The sequence below is a fragment of the Rhopalosiphum padi genome, chromosome 2 (genome assembly GCF_020882245.1).
Source record: "Rhopalosiphum padi isolate XX-2018 chromosome 2, ASM2088224v1, whole genome shotgun sequence".
NCBI lineage: Eukaryota > Metazoa > Arthropoda > Insecta > Hemiptera > Aphididae > Rhopalosiphum > Rhopalosiphum padi.
This window is the reverse complement of record NC_083598.1, coordinates 27152409-27179977: the sequence shown is the minus strand read 5'-3', so window position 1 is coordinate 27179977 and position 27569 is coordinate 27152409. Positions and strand designations below refer to the sequence as shown.

At 23.9% G+C, this 27569-nt stretch overlaps 1 protein-coding gene across 4 annotated transcripts in view; it reads right to left on the bottom strand.

The window, feature by feature from the left end:
• LOC132921278 (sodium channel protein 60E-like) overlaps window positions 1-27569 on the bottom strand; it is a 109686-nt gene that overhangs the window by 77214 nt on the left and 4903 nt on the right. For all 4 annotated transcript variants that reach the window (XM_060984210.1, XM_060984211.1, XM_060984212.1 and 1 more), the window contains exons 2-3: window positions 27129-27451; window positions 2618-2826 (exon numbers count right to left, since the gene is read on the bottom strand). In XM_060984210.1, coding sequence (XP_060840193.1) covers window positions 2618-2826; window positions 27129-27404 — 485 coding nt within the window. In that variant the 5' untranslated portion in view covers window positions 27405-27451. The remainder of the gene's footprint in view (window positions 1-2617; window positions 2827-27128; window positions 27452-27569) is intronic.

The window sequence follows — 27569 nt, the reverse complement described above, 5'->3', positions numbered from 1 at the left end:
TACGATTTGTTTTAAGTAATCAAATATATTATACGAGTAAACTTTTTAATTATTACACATAATATAGACATCAACATCTAAACAATGTCATAGATTTGATCTGTAACATCATCTGTGTAAATAATTAAACAGTGTGCCCTTATAATTTAAATTTAGAAATATAAACTGAATGTCTTTAATTATGTTATTTGAGTAAATTAGTGTAGATTACAATTAACAAGTGATCTATTTTTAGATATAAAGTTTAAAACGGTTATTAATTAACTTATTTGCTTCTGTCCAAAAAAAGTATCCCCACTGGAATGGTGGGAATATTTGGTGAATTGAACTGATTTATTTTATATTCTCATTCTTATACTTTGTTATTTTCTGTGTAAGTCAGTATATAAATGTATAGAATTTCAAAAATTGATGTTTTTAAAATCCTTTTATTAGTTTTATCAATTTTACTTAGGCCGTATGTATTTTTCTTTAGACATTCTCAGTCAATTACGTTGTTTTCAGAAACCTGACACTTGGTACATTTACTTATCGAGTATGACAGTATATAATCTATTAAAATCTTCAGTCTTTTGGTGAAGTGCATCCTGTTATCAAAACTATTTCCCTAAGAGAGCTAAAAATTGAAACACTAACTCATGTGTGGTAATAATATGATATAACAGTTTTGTCCTCTATCGCTTAAACCACAAAATGAAACAGCATTCGAGTATCAATTCGATAACGATCATAATTATTTATTTAAAAAATCATAATAATATAATTTTTACTATTTCATAATATTTATAATTATTGATTATAATAATTTATCTACGCAGCTATCATCAATGTATAATTTTCTACTTTTTTCTTTGTAAAATAAAAATTAAAGTATTAATAGATAATTGAGAATATTGAAATATTAAAATTAAAGTCTAAAGAATATTTTTTTTTATAAAATGTTTAATTTCAATTATAAAAATTATAAAAATAAAATTGCTTATTGTAATTTTTCCGTAAAGAATAATAATATTTGAAAATCGATTTTTAAAATCAAAAACAAAAGGTACCACTGAAAATAAACTCTTATTTAATTTTGAAAATCCTTGGATTACATGTTCAAAGATTCATATTTATCATTTTTTTTAAATAGTTTTAATAACTAAACAATATACATATTACAATATTTTAATATTATAATATTATAATATTATATTTTTAATATTTTAATAATATATTATTTAAATATTATAAAAACCACTTAAATTACTGGAAAATTGAATTTTCAGTATTATAAATAATCCAGACATCGAGTTCTATCTACAAAGGGATACGAATCAAGAGTGAACTAATAAATAATTTTAAAAAGTCACTTCATTATGAAGTGCATATTATTAAAAAAACTTAAGATCAATATATGCATATATTGTTTTATATAACACTAAACAATATTATACTTTATATGGATCAATATTAACTTATCTTACATTTTTTTTTTTTAATATACTTAGCTACTCAGAAAAAGCGAATTAAAAAAAAAATTCGTATTATGTATGTAGTTTTAGCCTTTAAAAATAATAAGCTATCAGAATTATTCGTCGAACAAAATAGTGTTAAGTTAAAGTAATAAAAAATAATTCAACATACGTGATAAACGAAAATAATATAATAGCTACGTGTGTTAAGTAAACCTTATATAATTTCGATCATAAGCAATCAGTTAAGTTATAACCTTTTATGCATTTGCATGTCAGTAAATTCACGTGTTTGGCACTTGTTCGATGTCGTCACACGTCGCTAAATCGAAAACATCACCCAATTTACAGTAAAACGATAAGCGTTATGTAGGTCACAAGGTAAATAAACATTCATATTCTCTATTCATACTTTTTGTAGCAACTACGTTAGGTAACATTATATTACTGCAATATAATTTTTGATGTAAATAGACACGAATTAATGAAAACATTTTGTTTAAGAAGTTAATTTCATAAAAAGAAATCAACTTCGATACACTTTCAAATGTAACTTTAAAATTTAGTCTGGCCATACAATTAGACAACCTACAGCAGGCTACACAGTTACATTAAATGTAATCAAAATAGAAAAAAATACTCTGTACTATAATATAGTAATTCAGCCAAACGGTGTGAACTGACCGTTTTTTGATATTATAGCTTTAAATAATAATTAATCTAAATATTTTGAAAATATTATTGTGCATACATAATAATAATATATGATTACGAAGTTTCAAATCTCTACGATTGTTATTACTTTAATGACGGAATATAGTTTACAATAAAGTGTTTATAGGAAAATTACTATTTTTCGTTTATCGTAAAGATTAGAACTACATATGCCTCTAAAAATATTGCCAAGTTATTTTTAATATTTTTAGAATTCTGTAAGGGAAACTAATAAAGATTTACGAATTATTGTAATTATTGTAAAGTGCAATATGAAAATTTAATTAAACATATTATAATTAATAATTATTTTAATTTATATAAAAAATTCGAACTTGATTTATCTGCCTAATTAAATGTTACTAAATAATGTATGTTTACCAAAATGTTACTCGAATAATAATAATAAATGTAAATATAATATAATAATAAACAAATATAATACTTACTCAGCTTCTTCAACTGAATCTGTTTTGGCTAGGAAGACACAATTGAGCAATATAGTGGTCATAACCACATAGTCGAATATTTGATTAGTAGAAATGTATATGCACAGTTGCCGAAACGAGTTCCAAGGGGAAAACATAAAGAAAGACTGGGTGGCTGTGAAACGGTGTATATAATTCTTCCGAAATCTTTTGGATACCACGCAAAAGGTCTGGAAAAATCAAAAAATGAAAATGATAATAATAATGAAATAATAATTCATATACAATACACATACAATTATTACTATTGCAGTAACAATATATAATTTATACTTTATATTGGTATTTTTGTATTTATTACGGTAGATAACTTCGCTCAATGGTAGGGTACTTTTCGTGTGCATATTAAGAGGGGGAGATTTAATGTTTATACCAAAAAACACCCTAACCAAATAATAAATAACACAAACTACAAAATACTAAATGGAGATTTACTCATTTGTTATTGTTACCAAATACCAAACATTACATTGGTACAGACTGAATATTAATCATATCATATGTTATCAAACAATGAACATTATATTTTGTACAATATTACGCCACTATTTTAAATTCCACGTTCAAAATAATTATCACACTGATTATATCGTAATAATTAATGTATTTATTCAGTTATATAAATTTAACTTAATCATAATAGGCTCGTTGAAAAGCTTATAACGTAGTTTTATCTTGTGTTCACTATAGTCGTGATTCAAATATTAAAATTATTATTTATAAATTTATATTTCAATGTTTGATACCAAAATAATAAAACGTAAAAATATCAGTAAGCATCTACTCAACTGTTGAACCGTGAGTCCGGTTAACTGATCAATATTCTTCCCGCACAGTATTTGGAAATTATAATGTTCCAGGAATATTATATTAGGAAATCCTTAAAGAAAATTATAGTTAATAAAACATTCTTATACATTTTTTGGAATATTCTGGATTCCAAATGATGTCAGTCATATAGAATTTGAATAGTTGTATATCTTAAAACATAATAATGCGAATGATATGCAAGTACAAGTAGTATAATCAATAATGTATAATATAACTGCATCATGTAACTGCTGGATATTCAAGATTGTCGAAAAATCTCTTTCCTATTATTATGTTTTGGACAGTTTCATAAACATATAGGTAAGTAGCTACTTATATTATATTAAATAATTTAAAAATATTTCGAGATAAATTTGGCTAGGTTAGGTCAAATAAGCGATCGTTTGTTTAGGACTGTAGTGATTTAGTTATGCTATACAGTCATATACTGTGTAGCGTGTATGTAAAACAGTGAACATTGGTATATAATAAACACCACCTGATATCTAACTGCCAACGTATATGCTCAAGACGCATATGAGTCTATTCAAGCATAAGGCGTACGACTCTGGAGCATCACGGTTTTCCCGGTCGATTTTTTGTAATTCAAAACACATTATTTGCATAAGCCTGCATCAGGATAGAAATGATAAATTGAACAGAAAAAAAAGCACGATATAAAATTAAAATAAATCTATCCGAATGATAAAAAATATAATATACACCACAGGATCATAAATTTCTTAAATTTTAGAGTAACCTGTGTAAATATGGCACTCCAAATATTTATGTCATCCTTAGGCCATTTGTTGTCACTATAATTAGTTATATCCAAGTACCACTAGCGCAAGGGGGTCGGTGTTAAAGGAACATTCTTTAATCCCTGTTTTAACCCTAATTTGTCCTAATTCGTCATACGCGCTAGTTGAGTTTACGATTATCCCGTGACATTTCATCATTATTTATCATATACAACTGTAGTAACATACATACAACATATCAAAAATACATTAATAGGATAAGAAAAATAATTTCAACTAGCCTTTTTAGATTTATCTGACCATCTAAGACTTTTTACATTAATTACGTTTATGAATATTTTAATAATGTATATATATTTTTATATAAAAAAAACTTTCAGCATCTTAGTTTAACATGATTGTAAACCAAAACTATATGTACTTGATAAATTTTAAAGCTTCTGAAAACGAATTATTTTTAAAATTTCTAAAATTGTCATTAAGCTTTGTATGTAGATGATTATTAATTTATTTAAAATTAATAAGGACAATACAATGTAATTGTTTTATTTTAAAAGGAAACATGATCAAAATTGATTAATTCAAAAACTATAAATCGTCATAAATTACGGTAAAATTTAGTTGGAACCTACCAAAAGCGTCTTAAATACTTTACCGCCTGTGGGTATACTATAATTTACGTTCTCCTAACTTTTAATATAGCCCACCCGATGTTTTAATATACATTTTGTATTACATAAGTATTAAATGTTCAAACTTTAATACAACTAATTAAGAATATAAAGAAATAAAAATGAGAAACGGGAGTGTATTGGTCATTGTGGAGGAGGTCATGGAGTTTTATAACAATGATAAATGATAACATACATAATGCAGTTTGAATATAACTTGGATATTAAGTTCATTAAAATTTGATAACAATTTTATTTAAATGATTGATTAATTAAAGTTATTCTTTGATTTTCTAGATGTTTTCGAAAACTACTGGCAAATTGGACAAATTATTGAATTACTGACGAACTGAATACGTACCTACTTTTAAAAATATAGAATTTTTTTTTTTACTTTTAATATTTCTCCAAAATATTTGATTAAAAAAAAAAAATACTTGACAAATGGATATAGTAGCACCAAAATGCATTTATTCTAAACAAAATTTAAAATTAATAAATTTATAAAAATAAGTTAAATAGTGTAATTATAATGATGTTCTGAAACAATAAAAAAAAATAACAAAAATATATTACTTCGGCAATTACTTTACGAAATCGTTAATTACGTATTACGCGGATAATTGAAGCAGCATCATTGGTTGGCCTGTTATTTAAAGTTTTAAGTTATAAAAAAAAAATAACTATAATAATAACAAGATAATGTAACACCAGCACATGTGCGCTCTCAAGAGTAAAATAATATTTAATATTATTTACTTAATTATAGCAAAACACATTTAAATCTATTCTTGAAAACAATTGTATATACTATATATCATAGGATTAATATCAACGATATTACTTTTGTCTAAGTAAGACTGCTCTGGTGATAAGTTATAATAATACTTTTGTAAATATTGCATTTTAAGTTTTATTGCCATATAATCAAGTCGTATTATTAAATCCAAAATTGTTTTCATAGATATTTTTCCTACGACTACATTAATTGAACAAAAATAATTTGATAAAATTTCTTTAACTATAATATAGATACTACAATGTATTTTATTGAACATGTTTTAATAAAAAAAATTGAATATTTATTATTATTGTATGACTATTAAACTCAAAATTTCCAAACTTAACTTAGAATTTATAGAATTTATAATAGTTCATAATATTATATTCAAAACTTTATTATTTTTAAACGTGTTTCATTGTCAAATTAAGTTATTTTATATAATAATTCATTAGATACAAAAAAAAAACAATTCTGATTGGAAATCTAATATTTATTTATAAAATATATTACTAAGTATATTAATTTATCATGTACAGTCGAGTCACAATAAATCGAACTTAACAGATAACTCGAAAAACTTGACAACTCGAATTTTTTTTTATTCCCCTAGAAATATAAATTAATATAAATTCGAGTTAAATATCTCGAAGCGAATTTTTATATCCTTTCATCTTCGAGTTATCGCGACTCGACTGTATATTTATATTGCTATTATAGACTATTATAGTAACCTAATTTAATATTTACAAATATTTTTGAATTACTTTATGATGGCTAAAATCGATTTTATGATTCTAAATATCCAAAATTTAAACTAATTTAAGCTAATTATGAAGAACCTGTAATACATTTTTAGTAATTATCAATATTTTTAGGTAAAAAAAAAAAAATTAAAAAATTAAACATTTCAAATATCTAAAATAGTGTAAATAGAATTTACATTTTTATTAAAATCATAACAAGTATAAACTATATATAAACATTTGGTAAAATTATACCATCTTTAGTTATTTGCTTTTAAATTTCAACAAAATTGATTTTAACAAAAACTAGTTATGTACAAAAATCGTCAATCTTCAAAAAAAATTATTTTAATATTAAATTTCTAACTGACAAGGAATAATAAAATACCTACAGAATACAAAATGCTTTAATTTAATTTGTAAAAAAAATTAGACAGTTTGATCAAGGTATGTATTCGTTTTTCATTATTTCATTATGATTCACTGTAATTTAAAAAAAGATTTCGAGTAATGCTCATTTTTTGATAAATAAATAAATTTTTTTTATATGTTTAATACTAAATTAAATTATGATTTTCAAATATTTTATAAGACATGTATGAGATAGGTATACACAATTATTTATAGTTGATATATAATTAAAATTAAAAACACGTAATAATTAATGTTTTTTTTTATCAAATTGTTCAAAACTAATCGTTATAACTTCCATTACATATTATATACGTAGATCTTGCTAATAATAATAATATTGTTTACTAAGAAAAATAATTTACATATTAAATATATAAGACAGTAACATAGTGCGCTTATAATATACTGTATATATTTTTTTAGTACGAATATAATTATATACGAGTCACGACTTTTGATTCCATAAAAACACAATTTTATTTTAGTTAAAACAATAATATTATGGCAAAATATACGTAATATTTCGTAAATTATTATATTATGATAATTTTTAAACAGTTTATTTTATTGTTCTATTAAAATGTTTTAATAAAATTAATACAACAACAACAATTGCGAAAATTGTAATAAAACATAAAACCAATAGATAATACTTGATAAAATAAAATAGCTTTAATTAAAATAATTAAATAATAATATATGTATATCATACAATGCAATCAATCTATTATTATATGTTATAAGTACCTTGTTTTTTTGCGTACTAAAATTGATAATATTAGAAAAAATGAAAACGTTGATATTATATAATAACAACATTTCTGTTGTAGGTCATTCACGCACAACCTATATGGTGGTTATCAGAGGTTAAAAAAATAAACAAGACTGTATAGTGTATATTATATAATACACGTGATATCGAGAAAAACAAATATTTTCTCGTTTAGCTTAGAGTTTAATCCAAAAAATAATAGTAAATATAATTATTACCTAATGATCTGTAGAAGAAGATGACCCTTATAAGTCGAGTTAGTATTGTTATTAATATTTCATTGAAATCATTTCAAAAGGGAGGTTTTGAATGTTAATTGCCAAAACTTTTGACCTACCCTCTTGAATCGTAAATTCTACAAACAACTTTGCCAGTGCACCGTTCCATTGTGCTACTGCTGGACTCCTAGACGACCGTGTCATGCACAAGTACAATAGCCAAATAATATTCTGCACCTTTAGGTTAACGACTTGTGAAATTCCACAAATCATAAGCGCTTCTCGATTGGATGGATGGATAAATAGAATTCCGTTTTAGATGCCAAAATGCTTAGCTAGTTGGACAATTTTAATGAGAATACTGATATAATTATAACAATATTATCTACACTCTATTGTACTTAAAATTATTTCTTGCAAAACGAAGAAGGATATAAATAAAATATATCAATTATCCAATTCCAATAAGTTTTAAAATCGTGGTACAATCATTAAAATATGGTTAATATATGTTTTATTGTTTTAACATACAATAGTAGGTACTACTCAAATTCAAATTCGTCTTGGCTTGTATAAATAATATTTTAATTTTAATCTAATATATATCTAATATACCAATTATTTACCTATTAAATTTTTAGTAAAACTATTCATTTATAAATGCTTCAATCTCATCAAAATATAATTATTTCTATGTTTTGCAAAAGAGTGTATTTTATTAAGTAAAAATGAACATTTATTGTGAAATACATAAACATCCAAGTACGTTAACCTTAATAAGACAAGTCATTTATTGAATAGTGTCATCGGTTTATAAGTGTGATAAAGTGAGTATACCTTAATTTGTTCCGCTAATGGGGAAGTATTAGTTTTCAAGAGACGGCGATGGATAAGAAATCATCCCTAAGGGCAGAGGATGTATCAAATAAGGTACAATATTTCATTGTGCGTCATGACTCATGAGTAAATTTCAATTCAAAAACAAAGATAAATACAATAAATTAAATATTAACACGATAAGTAAATTATAATAAAATATAATTTAAAATATAAATTATAATTAAATAATAAAACTCACAAGGGTAAAATATTACTATGCATTTTCAATAAATTAAGTACAATAATACTTACTAAAAATATATAATTATTTTAAACATAAAATTATTGTAAAATAGAATCACGCGTCATATCGTCTTTAATTGTTAGTATAAAACTATAAATATAATATGCAAGCTAGTGCATAGTAATAGTAATTAACGATTAACTCACGTCTGGTACCAAATCAATACACGAAATACAATTATTTAAAATGTACTCCCCTAATATTTTTCTACTGTTTTTCATTTTGTACAATTTATTATCATATATTGATAAAGAAACTTATTTTTATTATTACTATAAAACATTAAATTTCTTCTATTTTATATAATATAGATATTATACTATACATAAACATATTATTTTAAATCAAAAACCTTTAAATAATTAAAAAAAAAATTTGAAATAATTATTATACTGACAATGTTTTTCAAAGATTAGTATTAAATATCTAAAATCTTCAAATAAAATAAATAAAATAGTTAACAACATATTCGTTGAAATATATATATGTGTCATTCAGTTTATTTAAAATATCTGGGGCACGTATTTAATATGAAAGATAGATACGCAGAATATTAAAAAATATAACAAAAGAACAAAAGAAAAGAGTACATTGCAAACAACACAACTCGCTTTATCCAATATTTTGTTATACAGTTAATCCATATAAATTGGAGAAAAACGCATAAAATAAATTTCATTTTTCAAAAAAAAAAAAAGCTATACTCTTAAAATGTACATAATATCATGTACAATATGTGTCTGAACCAGAAATCAACAGTCTTCCTAATTTGAATTTGAATAAATTTCATAAACAACTCGAATAACCCAGAAAACATTAACATGCGATTATTCATTATGTTAATAAATGAAACGGAGTGGCGGAAGAATGTTGTGTGCAGTTGACCTACACACACAAAAAAAAAACTAAGTTTTCCTTCGTCCCCTTAATGGTGGCACATTTTCGTGTTCAGTTATCACGAATGATATCTGAAACGACATAGGGTCGACTTTTTTTCACCTCGTATATTATACATATATATATTTATACATTAATATAAAATTAAAAACAAAATGTTAAAACTAATATAACCCCAGGCGCGTTTTATAGACTTATAGTGAAACCACAAGTTGTCGTTGGTTTATTTTGGTATGATTAAAATTAGCAACAAAAACTACCCAAGTTTTTTCTATGTTTAATAAATAACGAAAAGTCGGACGTGAGAATAAGATGTATTGGACTTTAAAATCACTCAATTAACTTCGCTCTCAATGGCGTAAGATATTGTAGTTGGGTTTTTTTTTTCATATTGATTTTATGTTCTGTATTAAATATTCGAAACACTAGAGAAAATAAAATAAAACAAAAAAATACAAATGTATAACAAAATGTATACGGAAAAAACCAGTGGTAAAATAACTGCAAAATAAACAATTTAAATAAACCCAACACTCTTTTATGATTATTTATTAATTGTTTAGTTAGCACAACGGTTGGGGACAACATTTTTTCAATTTAATGACAGTTATTGTTTTAGTCTAACGCATAACTGCAATCTGATAAATCCCATATAGGAATTTTATAGAAAATAAATTAATTGACAGTGATAAAATTAAAAAACGTCGTTTATTAAAGGATATTAATAAAATAAATGATCATTGATAAGCTAATAAAAACTTCGCTATGTACGGCAACACGTCTACATCAATAACTCAGGTGTTCTAACATTTTGTATATTGAGTTGAATTAAATTTTTTTTATAATTATTTTCAAAAAATAATATGATTATGAAGAATAATAACCATTGACTATTATATAATATTATACCAGATTTCAACGTTATAGAATATTATATTATAACTAAATTTGTAAAGATATGATACAATAAGAAGTGAAATTTAAACAGTTTAAATAATATATAGAATAAGCTAATTTTTGTTGTTAAGTCGCCTATTAAATATTTATATAGATAAATTCATCAATACATTAATTGAAGAATCGAATATAGAAATGGAATAAGCAGCGATTGAAGCTGAATATCTACTAAAGACTATTATAAATTGATAAGTATGCATTTTTACACAAATAAAAAATGATAATCAATTAATTTATCCCTTTTATATTACCTATTCAAAGAAATATAAAACCACTAGAAGATTAAGTGTAAACATTAATTATATAAATCGAGCAAACTACAAAAAATGTATTTGATGTATATTATACAAATCAATCTTTAAAATCACGGTAAGAGCATTATTTCTATGACTAAATTATTATTGTTTAGTTTAAATTTGATTACATATGTACATAGAATGTGACTCTAAAATAATATTAGATTGAATGATTCCTTAATTGTTTTCATATTATTTTTATTTTACCTGTGTTTTAACCTAGACACACCTACATAACGCAAAATAAATACAACACCTACAAAATGTTTCTATATACCTATGCGAAAGAAAAATTTTTTGCTTGTGAACCCACATATTACAACTTTGGAACAGTTTCATACCAAAAAAACTATTTAAGTTAAAAATTAAAATATATTATTACTCTGAAAGTTGGTGATAGACACATTTATGTGTCTTTATGTGCTTTAGCACACACATATTTTATAATCAATAGGTATTCCAACCTATTCATCACTACACTAACAAACTTAATTTAACATTTCATCTTACATTATTACAGATAATATAATTAAAATTGAACTAATGATGTTACTTAAAGCTGAGATATTATATTTATGTTAATCATTGTTAAGTAAAAAAACCTAGATTTTTAAAATTAAATTTTATTATTAAAGTTTATAAAGTTTAGATCTATAATGTAAAATTGATTAATTAGAAATAAACTTTAACTATTAACTTACTACTATTGACTTACTGCCAACTACTTTATTTACAAAAACAGTAGAACATTCATTCATTAAATTTGTTAAAAGATGTCAATTAAAATCGTGGATTATTGCTATTAAGACATAAAAACAATTTATTAAAATTTGATAAAAAAAAAAGTAATAATCTAAACAAATCATAACTTATAAAAGCCAATGAAAACTTAATTATAGTCCACGACTAATTTCACTTAGCTATTTATAATCTAAATTGTATTATATTCAATGTTTAAGTAAAAGCTTCATGAATATCATATTTTTTAATTCATACGATTGTACGATTCATCCGTACATTTTAATAAATATATTACATCCCTTAAAGTTTAAACAAAAGTAAAATAATTTTTTACACAATACTTGTTATAATAAATTGTATTAAATATTTAATTATTATAACTAAGTGTTTAATAATATTTATTATTATGTTATAATGAAGAATGCAGTGGTTTACAATTTTATGTTGGACAATTTTAAAATGTATTTATTTAAAAAATACATAATATAGTATTATGCATTGTCTCATTTAAATTAATAATAATAAATATAAAGCAATTATTATACTATTATTATTTTTATGATTGATCTGAGAAAAACTTTCAAATACAAAATTGAATATTATAATTTACTATTAATAATACTACCTATTAATTATTATTTATTATGAAATCAAACAAAAAAATATAAAAATAATAAAACAAAAATATGGCCATTATTTTTTCACGCTTTTTTTAAATTCTAAAAAAGAGAGATATTTATTTTTTCTATTATAATTTGTTTTTTTCGGTTACAGTGAAATAAATACATCATCAATAAATACAAATATATAAAATAATCATAAAGAATTTAATTTCAAACGAAATGTCAAAAAAATAATACTACCTACTCAGTTTTATTTTCAAACATATAAAAAAAAAAACAATTAAAAGCGTAGCTTCAAATGAAAAATAAAATTATTATAGAAAAGCTTAGATTACTTCATATGTGTATTAAACCACTTATTTATTAAAAACGTTAGAATAAGTGTATCATTTTAAATTCGAAAGGAATAAATTATTGAGTATAGAAATAACTATGGGTAGATATAAAAAAGTTAAAAGTTAAAATAAAACATGAAACATTTAAATGAATTATTTAAACGCTTAAATAAAACATTTTAAACACTTTGGCCAATACTTACCCAATAATCTATACATAAAATACAAATTAATAAAAACAATTGGCGAAATTCTAATAAAATAGCACGTTTAATTAGAATTTTGAACCCATTATATATTCAGTATTAATTACCCCAAATGATACGCCATAAAAAATGTATGAATTATTTAATTTACACTATTAATTGCTTATTGCGTTAATAAATTTTAGTAAAAACAAAAATAATAATTTGAAGTATTCACAATCAATAATAAAAATTTTGGTTACTTCACTTCACAACAGGCAACACCGAAACTATTTGAAACACTTTTTCAATCATGACACATAAGCCGAAAATAATTTATGAATTAGAATCCTGAAAATAGTCGACAGCCAGTGAACATATATCAGGATTAAGTGAAATTCAAAGGAGCGTAACGTTTCTTAAACACTATAACGTGACATTTTATACGTTTAATGTAAAACTAAGTGATTCTGCCTACATGACCTAAATTTAGAAGATGCTTTGTGTGTGTAAAAAGTCGTTCACTGAGTCAACGTGTAGATAAAATTCCATACAATCTGTAAAATGAATTTAAATATGTTGGTCAACGATGTAGTGTGCAATTTTACATCTAAGAATATAAAAAACATTTTATCATATTCAAGAAACGATAGTTATTCGATGTCTCATGAGAAGACGGAATATGTAACATTGAAATTACAAACATTAAAGCGTAACTCTGTTGTACTTGAAAACGACTTGATCAAAAAGAGAAATCCAAGCGGCTTTACTAGAAAATTACTAACAAAGACTCAACGATTTCTAACAAGATCATGCGCTCAAGATAATTCAGTATACGCGTCATATTTTATCGATAAATTACTTTTAAGACTTTATTATTCATTAAATACCAAATTACACACGTATAGAGTTACAAAACTAAAAAATTATTCATTTTTATATAAATGTATAACCCTGCAATGGTGAATTTATATCACATAAAAGTTAACAGAATTGATTTAAGCAATTTATAGACTTAGAAGAATTAAAATAAGTAAATAATTTCTTACATTCTGATGCATTACCTGATTTATTATCTCGTGTAAGTGTGGTCACGGGTTAAATATTAAAGTTATGATTAAAATATATTTTTAAAAACTAGAGAGTTTGTCTGGTAAGTAATCTTCCTATACGATTCGGTATAGTGGTAAACAAAAAAAAAATAATTTATAGTAACATATATATCAATATCCTAACAATAGCCGACCAAATCATATAAACATAATGTTACTTACTGTTTAAAGAATAAAAAAATTTAGATTTAAAAAGGCCAAATATTTAATATTTTTTTTTCATTTATTTCATTACATAACAAGTGTAATTATCTTAATGTAAAGATAACATAAACTTAATACTTACACATTTTGCCCTGACTAAAGGCCCGATTGACCTGTGCAGTACTTTGTGGGATGACGATACGTTTAATATGGACATACATGTGTTTAAAGTGTATATTAAAATAAAATATTATTGTTATTTAACCCTTACTATGACTCTAGTTTATTATATACAATCATTACTCATCCATATCAGTATGAATAACTATATATATATATATATTCCTGCAAGAAACGAGTGAATAATATAGGTGACATGATATTCTAAATCATCTACATCATATAACCTTGACGCACCGCTCTTAGCTCCTAACCCTCGGGAGACAGGTGATGTGTTTTGTCGGAGTGGAAATGATGAGTTTCACAAACATACGATAATATGCGTACAAGAGTATACAATCGTACCAAGAATCGTTCCGTAGGAATTTCGGCACATTGCACACCACTAGATTGAAATAAATTCGCGGACGAGGACCCGAAAACGGATTGATCAAGAATCGGACGGTATAACGGATGTAGAGAAAGAGACCGATAATGACAAATGACAGTAAATTTCCTTTACTCTTTCACAACTCCTATCCCTCTAACAAAATCACAAATACCGGGTGAGCCATTTGACGTAAGACACACATAATTTCAAAAATTATTAAAGTTTTTAAAAATGTTTTTTTATATAATTATAAGCGGTTAAAAGTATTTTTTTTTAAAGTTATATTCTTTATTATTTCTTATCATTGTCATATTTTAATATATATTTTTTACAGTTTTTATTTCCTTATTACAAAGCAGACTTTTTTTTGTTTAAAGTTAGAAATGGAGTAAAACAGGAATATCGTGAAAAATATTGGTCTGCCATTTCATTCGTCTAAATTATTTTAATATATAGGTTTAACTAATAAACTACCTACTGAATTTAAATTTAATTTTTATAGACCGAAATATTCTGAATGTATTCTACTTAAAAATATATCATTCAATAGAAAAAAAAAAACTTAAAAATTATAACGATAAAAAATGGTAAAAATATAATTTTTATCCAAAAATGTTGTTTTGTAACGATTTAATTGACTTATAATTATGTTAAAGAAATATCTTAAAAATCGTTAAAAATCATCAAACGTATTATAGTATAAAAATACATAAATACATATTGTACCTATTATTTAAGCAAATTAGATCTTGAATAATCATAATCTAATAAAATATCTCAGATAATATAATAATTGGCTTATTCTTGTTTTTAGAAGAATAATATGTCGTCTTAAAAAGATAAATTTAAAAAATGTTTTCTGTTATACAATAATAATTATAATTTTATTTTTAATATCATTGGCAGCAGTTATAACATCTTTTAATTTAATAAAATACAATTTCCAACGGTTATGTAGACATTTATCCTCCACCTTATGAAATAATATTACCTATTAAATCACTTTATAACTCAAAGGAACATGATATAAATGCCTCATCTTATTCATTTCAATTGAAAAAATATTTTCAATTAATTATCAATAATGAAAATAGGAACAATAAAACAAAAAAATAATAGATTTTCATTTTAGGTTGATATTATATATTAGTATATATTTGAAAAATAAAAGGCGATAATTTTAATAAACGTCGTTTCTGCAAAAATGAATGATCGCATTGCGTTTGTCATATTAATTTTAAGCTAAATGGCTATTTTTATGGAGTATAGGGGTATGTAATTTCTGGGTCGTTTAGCAATAGTAATAGTGGATTCACTCAAAGAACTCCCAGCCAGCATTTTTTTATAAAATAATTGCCCGAAAAGTTGTCATGTAAATTGTTTTAAACATACGTTATCCTTTTTATGGTAAAGTATATTATTTTTAAACATAAAAGAGTAGTTTCGATATGAGTAATGGCAAATTTAAATTTTTACAATCAAATAAACCTAGAAGGAATAATATGTTATTGTTATATAAAAATATCATGCAGCTTAATTTTTATATTCATTAAGCATCCTAACTCACATTTTCTAATTGTTTATGATTTTTTTCATTAAATTAAATTATTTTAAAATAAACATTTTAGAAATGTTTTCATCAATTTAAAGTATTTAAACTTTTGATTGCAGGTAAAAAAAGACTAACGTGATGGATTAGTTATTATAAATTTTAACACTAATAAATAGGTAATAAATATCCGAATTTCTTGCAAATAACCTAGAATTTTTATATTTTATCAATGATATATAATATAGATGATACTATGTTTACATATTTAGAACTTTTATTATTTTTTAATAATATTTACAACAGTTCTATTTAAGATATTTTTGTAATAAAATAAAAACTAAATAATTTGCCCAAATTTTCTTTGAAATCATATTACTATTATGGTATTCTTATTCTCGTATTCGATTACGGTAGTACTTAATATAATTAAAATAATTAATAACTATCGGGTGAAAAAAAATCGTTAGATTTAAGTATAGAATTAGTAATTTGGTTAGATAATATAAATACAATAAACAGTTATTTATTTATCACTTGATAAGTATTAAAATTAGAAACTAAATAAAATATATACGAGAAATTATATTTTTATTTATAATAATATATCTGAATGTCAGCCATAAACTAAAACCGATTTTAATAAGTTAATAATATAGATGTTTTTGTAATTAAATCAGTTTTTAATTAAATAAATACAGTTAAAATTGTTTTCATAGTTAGGTACAAATTAGTAAAATTATACACATGTAGACTGTAAAAATAAACAGGCGTATAATTTTTTTATTATTTTGATTATAATAGTAGCCTCTCATTCAATTACAAACAGTAACTCAATTATAAAGATTAACGGAATGGCATATATTTTATATCTAATTGATATAATTTATTATTAATCTTGTAATTTTTGCTAATGGATATATGATTTAAATTTATGTATAATTGTAAAAAACTATGCTTATTTTCTGATATATTTAAAATGTAAACATTGCTTATTATATATTGTTATATTATTGAATATAAAAAAATATTAACGCAGTAAATTAATGTTAATATATATTTATAAAACAGGTAATATAGACTATAATGAATTTCCGCATTACTTATAAATAACCTTGAACTATAAAATTTCATAAATTACATGGATGGAACTATATAAATTCAGAGCTTTTATTCTTATAATAATATTGTAATTTTGTTAAATAAAATTATATTTAGCATAAATTAATATAAAAAATAATAACAATAATTATATTTTCACAAAAACTCTAAAGTTATACCCAAAATAATGTATAATTTTTTTAATTAATATTATCTATGATTAAAATATTTCATCTCTATATTTGTCTCCTAATAAAAATATGAGATGAATCAATTTTAAATATAAATATTTAAAAACGTATAATATGTTAAAAATGATTTGTCTCACTTTTTTAATTAAATCAACATAGTGGTTTATGAAATATCAAGGAAACACGCTAAAATAAATAGAAATAAAAAATAAAAAAAATAAATAATAATACGGGAAAAAACGATTGTATTTAGCAGATAGAAATGAAAAGCAAAAGGCAGGAAGTCGGGTGCCCGGGTAATTCACGGCAGCAACCCGGAGGATAATTCATCATATAAAACCCGGCGGGCCTAGGCGAGCCATGCTGCCTGAACAAAACTTGTACGCGACGTCATCAGAGAGACATCAATCACCAAAAAACCTTTTGCCAAAAGCACTGTATTCACACGCAACACGGGCAATGATCTATCATCAGCTTTATGGCGGTTTTCCCGTGAATACGTTAATAACGCCTCACCCGCGACCAAAACATGCTATATAGTAACAATATTCTTGTACTAAGCATAGAATGTTTGGAAAGTCTTAAATAAGTAAGTACCTGGATATCCGAAATTTCGATACATTATTTTAATTTGATGCAATAAATATTAATAATAGCTAATTCACCTATCAAAAAAAAAGGCGTAAATAATATTGGTAGTTTACATTTTTTAAACAAACAGAATGATGATAATCTTACCAAAGGATAGTTTTTATATTTAACTTCTTCGTAGTTCGTACATAAGATACTTTACGTAAGGAAGCCTAAGAAAATATTATTTTCTGATTGGTTTATGCATCAGTCTTAAAACATATTATGGATTGGCAAATATGGCATAGATATTATTTGATAGATCAGTGTAACCACATTTGCTAACATTTTTATTAGAGATTGTATAATGAGAAGTAATACCACTATATAAATAATACAGCATTTAAACACTATTATGCAATACACGCATAAATTACCTATATTAATACAATTTTCTGAAAGTAAAAACTAATTAAATAAATGTATTATTATATTTATAAATTTATATAAATAAAAAAATAATGTTTATACATATTTTATAAAATCATAAAATAGTTATTAAATATAAATATTATCACATCGAAAGTTGAAAGATTTATGAGTGTTTTAAATTACAGTTGTTACAATTACATCAAAAGTAGCATATATAATATTCAAACAATACAATTATTTTGAATAATATAATAAGATTTAGTCAATAGCTGATAGAGTGGGATTTACATAACAGACAAAATTATATGCATATTAATACTGATAAATTTATAATAATCAAATAATATAATATTAATTTAATGAATTAACTATTTATTTGTATTTAATACACAACTTTTTTTGTATAGAATAACAAAATGAAATACAAATATTACGTAATGGAAGTATAAACTAATAGATAACCATTAAATAAAACCAATAAGTCTGAACAATTATAAATTACTATCACTACATAAAAAAATAATAAAAAGCATAAATAAAAAATATAAATACCTACTGTTTGAAAAAAAATAATAATCAAGTCAAACAAATTATTGACCTTTAAAAAAGAATTATTTTGTTGTACCTGCAACGTCTTAAAGACGTAAATATTTCGTCAATCATCATTAACTCTTATTTATAAATTACAAAAATGCTCACAAAGACTAAATTACTATAGTTTCCATGGCAATAATAAAATATAATTAGTAATTACTTAAAATTTAACGCTTAACTAATTTTATTATAACAAAAATATTTTTAATTGTAAAATTTATAGATTAATAACGATAAACGACTAAACGGGGTTACCGGTTACAGAATTTTTTGTATAAAAAGAATAAGAAACTATGTTTAAAATAAGTTTGATTTTAACAATAGTTCTCAAATAAAAAACAGTAAACTGTTTCATAAAATATGAATAGATAAGAAGAGAGTAGTTTTTTTTATTTTATCATCATAATAAATTGCACTTAATAAAGCCTTTCTTAGAACTTAAACACAGGTGGTCTCTATAGATATGACATTAAATCGTAAATCCAATTTTAATGACTCTGATCGCATCAGTCCTTCTATTTTTTAAACCACCACGATTTCAAAGTTGTTTATCTTTTATTGAAACATATTATACTTTTGGTTAATATAAAATGTCCATATGAGTACATAATTCAAAATATAGCATTTGCAAACGAATAATAATTTATAGATATAAATGTATTAACGTAATACGTAGGTACATACTACATACATATATAAAGTGTAAAAACATTAAAAATACTCGAAATAATATATTAAAGCTTAATATATATACAAGACTAATAAAAATAATAAAATTAAATTGAGAAAAAGAAGAAAATTTGAAGCACGTGAACTAATAATAACAATAAGACACTTATTTTAGCATTAAAATAACTTTTACAGAATCTCTACTAACCAATAATAACAAAAATGAATTAAAAATAACTCATTGTTGTTTGAAACCAAAAGATATAAATTTATACCTACTCATGAATTTATAACGGATTATCTATATGCAGTAGCCATTTTATTACAATATCCAGGTCTAATTAAAATAGAGCCGGGTCAGGATGAGGCCAGGTGTGGTAAAACCGAGGGCCATACTATAAATCGCGACAGCAGTCCCCCATAACCTCTACACTTTCTATTCCACCCGTATATTATATTTGTTTGGCAATATTTTAAATCCCTTGACAATTACCCATACCAGGTCTGTTGCTATTTTGGCTTTTATATGTTAAAATAATATTGACTATACAACAATCGAATAAGTAATAACCGACTGTTATTTTAATTAAAAAAAAAAAAATCACAATATTTCTAAATTGAAAATAAATATGTTTTAGTTGTTAAGAATTGATGAGATTTCATTTGGACTTTTAAAAATAATATAAACTACCACTTCTATTATTTAAATGCAATCAGAATTATATCAATGATTTAATGATTTTTGCAAAAAATAAATAAATATAATGTATAATGTAATTTTACATTACCACCCCATGTAATCGTATCGTTATAAATATAATTTATAATGTGTAAAAATATGTTTATATATTTTAATAATTTATATTAGAGTAGACGTAATTGTAATCAATATTGCTGCAATATTATGTGTCGCTGATAATTTGTATAAGTTATAACTATCATTTCCACAGTACAAGTTGTACAGGCACTTAGAAAACAAACTATTTTTTTAATACAGAACAAAAATATTTTAATAATTTATTGAATTTTTGACATCTGACGTGTATATATATTTTATAGTAATAGGTATATAAATGATTGTTATATTTAATGCTAATAAAGTTTTGCTTCGTCCTCAAACAACTTTTTAATGTGATGATATATTTGATATGACAATTTTCATACTTCCATTCATCTCTTCATACAAATTGACACATAAATATGTGTCGGCATATATTTTTTTTATGCATATACCATTCTTTTTTCAGAGAAAACCTTCCACATGGTCAATTCATGGTCATAAATTGTTCAACTGACACTCCTCCACCCTTGTATAAATGGGTTACCCTATAACAAAACTGACCTTTTACGAACCACCTCTTCCAATGTTTTTTTTTTCATATTTTTTTTTGTTACGTAAAAACTTCCACTTATGAACAAAAATAACATTTATTATAATTTTTAACGTGCACACTTTTTAGAAATTGAAAAAGTTTCAATAAACACTATTGGTACCAGCAGGCGGTGTTTATAGGGACGACATAAAGTAATCCTGTATAACCGAATCTGTTGTGTGATAAAATATAATTATTTCAAAATACTGCTCTCTTTATATATATATGTATATACCTATATAATAACATAATATAAATTTTTTTACTAGACTTGCGGGAACTATTATATTTTGGCACATATATATATATATATCACATTAAATAGTGACCTACATATTGAACGAAAGGCGTGTATTCAAATAAACTTAATGTGTGCGCACCATGTCGCTTGAATTGAGTTCATAAAGCATACAATGGTTCTGGGGGAGGTACCTATACATGGTGACCACGTGCACCCTTCAACAAGTAGGCATATAGTTACAAAAAGAGGGGGTATTGATTTTGTCAATACGCCGTGACCCCTTCGTACTTTAATGCACTTTTACCAAATACTTTGCTCCACATATACGAATAATACAACTTTAACATGTTCAAGGACCAAACAAGTGGTTATATATTTAAAAAAAAACATTAACAAAATGTCACTTGTAAATACAAAATTAATTAATAATACAGAATCGTTCCTTACGTACAGATATTAAACGTGTATTCAGTGGATGTGAGCACACTTATCAATACGAATACAGTAATACACTGTACGAATGACACAATATGACATTTTTAAAAGTATCATTCTCTACTTGACTACTTATTTTTAAATTCAAATATTATTCCATATGTTATAAATAAAAAAAAAAATGTTTATTTAAATTCACATACAATTTAAATACTATTTTTTTACTATAAATATTCTGCTCTTTTTAATTATTATAATTAATCGATTGATACAACTAAATCAACAACAACAACTTCACTTACATTTTAAAATGAATCGTTTTAACGCTTAAATACTACTCGTATAAAAAAATACTATGAAAAAATGAACGTTCTAATAAATTAAAATAACAAAATTGAATAAAAGAACTGTACATACTTTTCATGGATAAAATTAAATGTTAGTGTGCAGAAAGTAAAGTGTACACAAAATAAAAATAAAAGTAGTATTCCCATTGATTACAGAATAGTCAATTCACTTTAATTTATAATCAATGTTATTACCTACTAACAATAATATTTATTTAAGTACAAACGATATATGTTTATAAATGGTGAGAAAGTTAGGAATATATAAAACAAAATAATAAATATCTTATTTGTATTTATGATAAAAATAATTTAAATTGAAATACTTAGAATTTGTGTGTCATAGAGTGGGTAAGACTTTTAATGTTAAATATGCATGTTTAATACAAGCCATGACATTTGAAAAATGATTTCAATTCAAACACGGTTTAACTAATATGGGCAGCTCGATTGAGTTATAACCACGCACATATTATAATTTACTGATAAATTCAAGTATATATTTCCTTATCACTATCTTCATTTTTATTACTAATAAAAGAGTTAATCGATATGACAATTAAGTACATATTAGTACATCTAATTATTAATTTTATTTTATATTAATGAGTGAGAAAATTGTCTATTACCCGCCCAAACGACTAAGTACAAATAATTTGTGCGTATCTATCCAATTGATTAACACAGAATTTGAGGTCATCTGGTTATAAAATATGAGCTGTTTAAGAAAAATTTAAAAATATTAAAATCTTAGTTTAGTAAAATACGAATAAGTTGTTACCTAGTATACTTTTTAGAACTTTAGAATTTTATCGCTTTAAAAGTTTTAGTATAGTCTTACTATAGTTTTATAAAAAAGAAAAAATCGAGTTCTTTATATTATTTTTGTATAGTGTGTAACTTCCGTTTTTTCTTTTCTTCCCTGTATTTTCATTTATTCTTTAAACCAACTAAAAAAATTTGATTCGTATTGCTCCATAGTAATTTACGGAAAAAACATTTGACCAGAATTTTGGAAACATGAAATTATACTGACGTAATTACCAGCTGTCGCCAACAATTACCCATACGAGACGTGACTAGTTTACAAACGAATATTTTTCCTCGTGACAGACAACTGAACGAGACAAGAAGAAATCTTTTTTTTTAAGTGACATGAACATTTATTTAGAATTTAAACTAGCATCATTTTCCTTTTTATATAAAAAATGATAATATATAGTTCAATGTTATATTTAGTTGTAAAGAGGAGAGAAAATATACATATTTTAATTTTAATTCTTTTATATAATATATATAAACTTTGTTTGATGTAAATAACTAAAATTTATGTTTAAACAAATTATATAATATATTACGCTTTGTTTGGAACATTTTAATTGCTACCTAATTCAATTCAAATATCATAAAGCCAATATATTATGTAATGAGTTCAAATTGTTAAAAAATTTAAATATTAATTGTTAAACCTTGCACGGAAATTTAAAATAATTTTAATACCTATATATCTAACAAAATTATAGATAAAAAATAAATTGTCTGTGCGGTTCTAAAACATGGCTTTAAGGGTAAATAGTGGTTAAGTGATATTGTTTCAGCGGGGTAGAGGGGGTTGTCTAAGGTATCAAACTACATGCTCAGGCATTCAGACATAAAGGTTAGTTTATAATAAATAAATAACTTAAACTAGTTAATCATTGGATTTTCTACAACATGGACAACCACGCAATTGCAGTAATATATAGACAACATTCCCAATACTTCTTATACTTCCTATATTAATATACCAAGTCAATAATAGTTAAAATATGTAAATATGTATATACCTATAATTGTGATAAATTTTTTGAACAGCAACAAAATATAGGTTGTAATCAATTTACAACACTGTGGAATATTTAAGATTTTATTCTTATTATTTGGAACTATAAAAACGTAAATATGTATTTATATTGACTGTTATTACTATGAAACAAAAAAAAGAATTATTGTTCTAAATTATAACTAAAAGCATGAACGGCGATAGGGAGTGTTTTATTTTATGATTGTTATTTTACCACTGCCATTTTCATCTTTAAATAAACGAAATTCAAGCTGAGGAGGTTCGGTCCCCTGTATATTATTATATATTCATGAAAATATAGCATTATGAACACTCGCCCGCTGAGCCCTTTACAGGCACCAGTCCGTAGATTTTGATAGTACACGTCAGGTGTACAAGAGTACCTACTTGTATATGTATATATTATTTTATATTATTACTTATTATTTATTAATACTATTTATTGAAAAACACGAAAGCTTGGTAAAATAATTTGTTTTTTTTTTTATTCAAAATATGTAATCAAATACAATTTGCTGGTGAGTTAAAAAATATATGTCTTTTCTATTATATCATAAGTAAACGTAAATATCGATTTTTATGTTATGTGGCTCTCAAACAGAAAACCTATATTTTAAACATGATATTTAAATAAATACTCCAATAACTGTCTTGAATGATACGTCTTGATAAGATAAAAGTTCATTTATATCATTTTGGATTTAAAAAAATAACTTATTATACAAATTTATTTTATTTTATTTGTACATAAATCAAATAACAAAAACACAAATGTTAATCGTAATTTGACATTTAAAAAAATAAAGAGAGAGGAGTAAAAATGTCTATCTAATTTTACATTTTAGAAATTTATAGAATTAATTACTGAAGTCAAGTCCATAACATTATTTTAAGATCACATTTAAAAAAAAAAAATTCTTCACATATCAGGTTAGATACTATTTTAGGCGAGGTAAGTATGTTATAAAACAAAAACAAAAATTGATTACTGTTACTCATCGCATTGTAAAAACATTTTGGCGAAGTTTCAAGCATTTTTATTATGTAAAGCAATACGTCTTGCAATGATATTTTTTTTCTATTTTTTTATGAACACACTTTTGATGGTAAAAAAGTACTAAAAAGATTAAAAATTAAATTCGAAGAGGTTAAAAGCTATATTGAAAAATTAAATTGTCATAAGTAGTAAGTTCAGTCATTATTTCGAGATGCCAGTCAAATAAAACTTATGAAACTAATGAAAGTTATCAATTATTAATTTACAAACTCTATCAAATATTTTTTAATATTAGTAGGTATATATATACTAATAACTATAATTCTTTAAATATATTTTGATATTCTCTACAGCAAAGTAGAGATGGTTGATAATTTAATATTTGTCTGTGTACGCTGTATATTGTAACTACAGCCCATAATATAATGTTAATATGTTATATGTTATATGTTAATAAAAAATTTAGAAAAATTAGGAAGTAATTTTATCTTGTTGGTTAAGTGCTCGCCGACCACAATTAACCTTTTATACTCAGAAACGATAAATATAACTACCTCGTTTTGTTTATGAAATATTATTCAAATTGCCAAAGTCAAATGAAACAACGAAACAGAAATACTTAATAAAAATGAAATACTTAAATATAGATATTTAAAGTATCCTCTCAGAAAATATTATGATTGGTGATGAATATATTGGAAATTCATTATAATATTATACTTTATTCGTGTACTTATTTATTTGTAATACAAGAGTAAAAACGTCTAATTATTTGCTTATTTATATTTCATAGTTTCTATGGTAAATTGTAAAAGTTTATAGTAATAACATTATCATGTACCTATGAAAATCTAATAAATTATAAACTTAATTTTAATACTTTGTAATTATGTTATGTCGTTCGATTAAAAATATTAATCTAGGGAAGTTAAAAATTTTAATTTTGTGATCAGAAATTAAAAGTCAAAAAGTATTAAAACTGATTAATATTGAGTCATTAAAATTAATAATTAAAGGTTGACGCTTTGTAATTAAATATTTATAAAATTGTTAAAATATTAAATACATTTTTTCAATCTACTATTTTTTATGTTAAAGCCATTTAAATTTGATATAATGTATTATTATTATATAGAAAAGTATTTTATTAGAAAATCATAACTCTTACTATATTATATACATTTATAAAATGTTTAAAAAGTAAATTAATCATGTCAATTTTTTCCTTCTTTCATTTTTTTTTTTTTTTTTGTGAGTTACTGTTATTTTTTTATTTTACCCATCATATACATTTCATTAATTAATTTTTAAAATGACATGAAGTATAATTTTTTATTTTACGTCAATAAAGGTATGAAAAGGATGGATAGGATAGGTACAGAGATCTGGGCTGGGTATTGGTCTTACCTCGATGCAGGACGCATGAGATAGTGATTAAGCTAAATATTTAAAATTTGAAACAATGATAAATCATGGTGTTAGAAAGACGATTCTTTAAGTGAATCTTAGCTTGGCGTGTGGTATTTATATAGGATGCTTTAAAACTTTTGAACAATTATGAAAAAAAAATCCATTAACCGGATATTTTACGATATTTTGAACAATACATTAGTAGCAAATAAAATTAAATAAACACTATAAGAAAATTAGTTAAATTTATGATCACGAAGTATATAAAATCAAAGTACTAACCCAGAATGTAAACAAATAAAACTACGTCGTCAAAATGAACGAATTACTTTAAAAAGTTGTAGTCCGCTATTAACCAATAGCCACTCAGTGCGTTCCAAATCTAATACACAATAATTTAGGACAAAATAATAGATTTTTTATAATATTATAAGACGGGAAACACGAAATATTATAGTCACCTAAAAATTGCATTGTTGTATCGTAATAACTATCAACTAACCAATAACAATAACAATTATACTGGGTTTACAAATAAATAAAAATCACTCCTTTAGAAATAGAATAAAATCAATTTAACTTACCTCATCAAATATAAAATTGTCAATTTCCTCAAGTGGCATGCCATACAACTCACTAGGAAACGGCTCAAATTTACTGGGCAACACAGATCCATCTAACACGCTCACTTTATTTCGAGTTTGGTAACCATACCCAACAGATGTTGAAACATGTTGTCTAGTTTCCAGCGAATCTTTCGTTAATGGCCGAACTTGTACTTTAGGTTCTGTTGGGCTAGGTGTAGGTGGTTGCTGGCGACGACTTGCCAAGATTGTATTAGGTAAACGGATTGGTAACATGATCGGAAGATTATATTTCACAGGTTCACGTTCGTACAATTAATTTCCTAAAAGCAACAATAAACTGTAAATAATTATTATTCTTCAACTAAATTAATTTCATTAATAATAATATTTTCTTATCCAACTACAATAATAACTACATGTTAGTATAAAAATATTTTT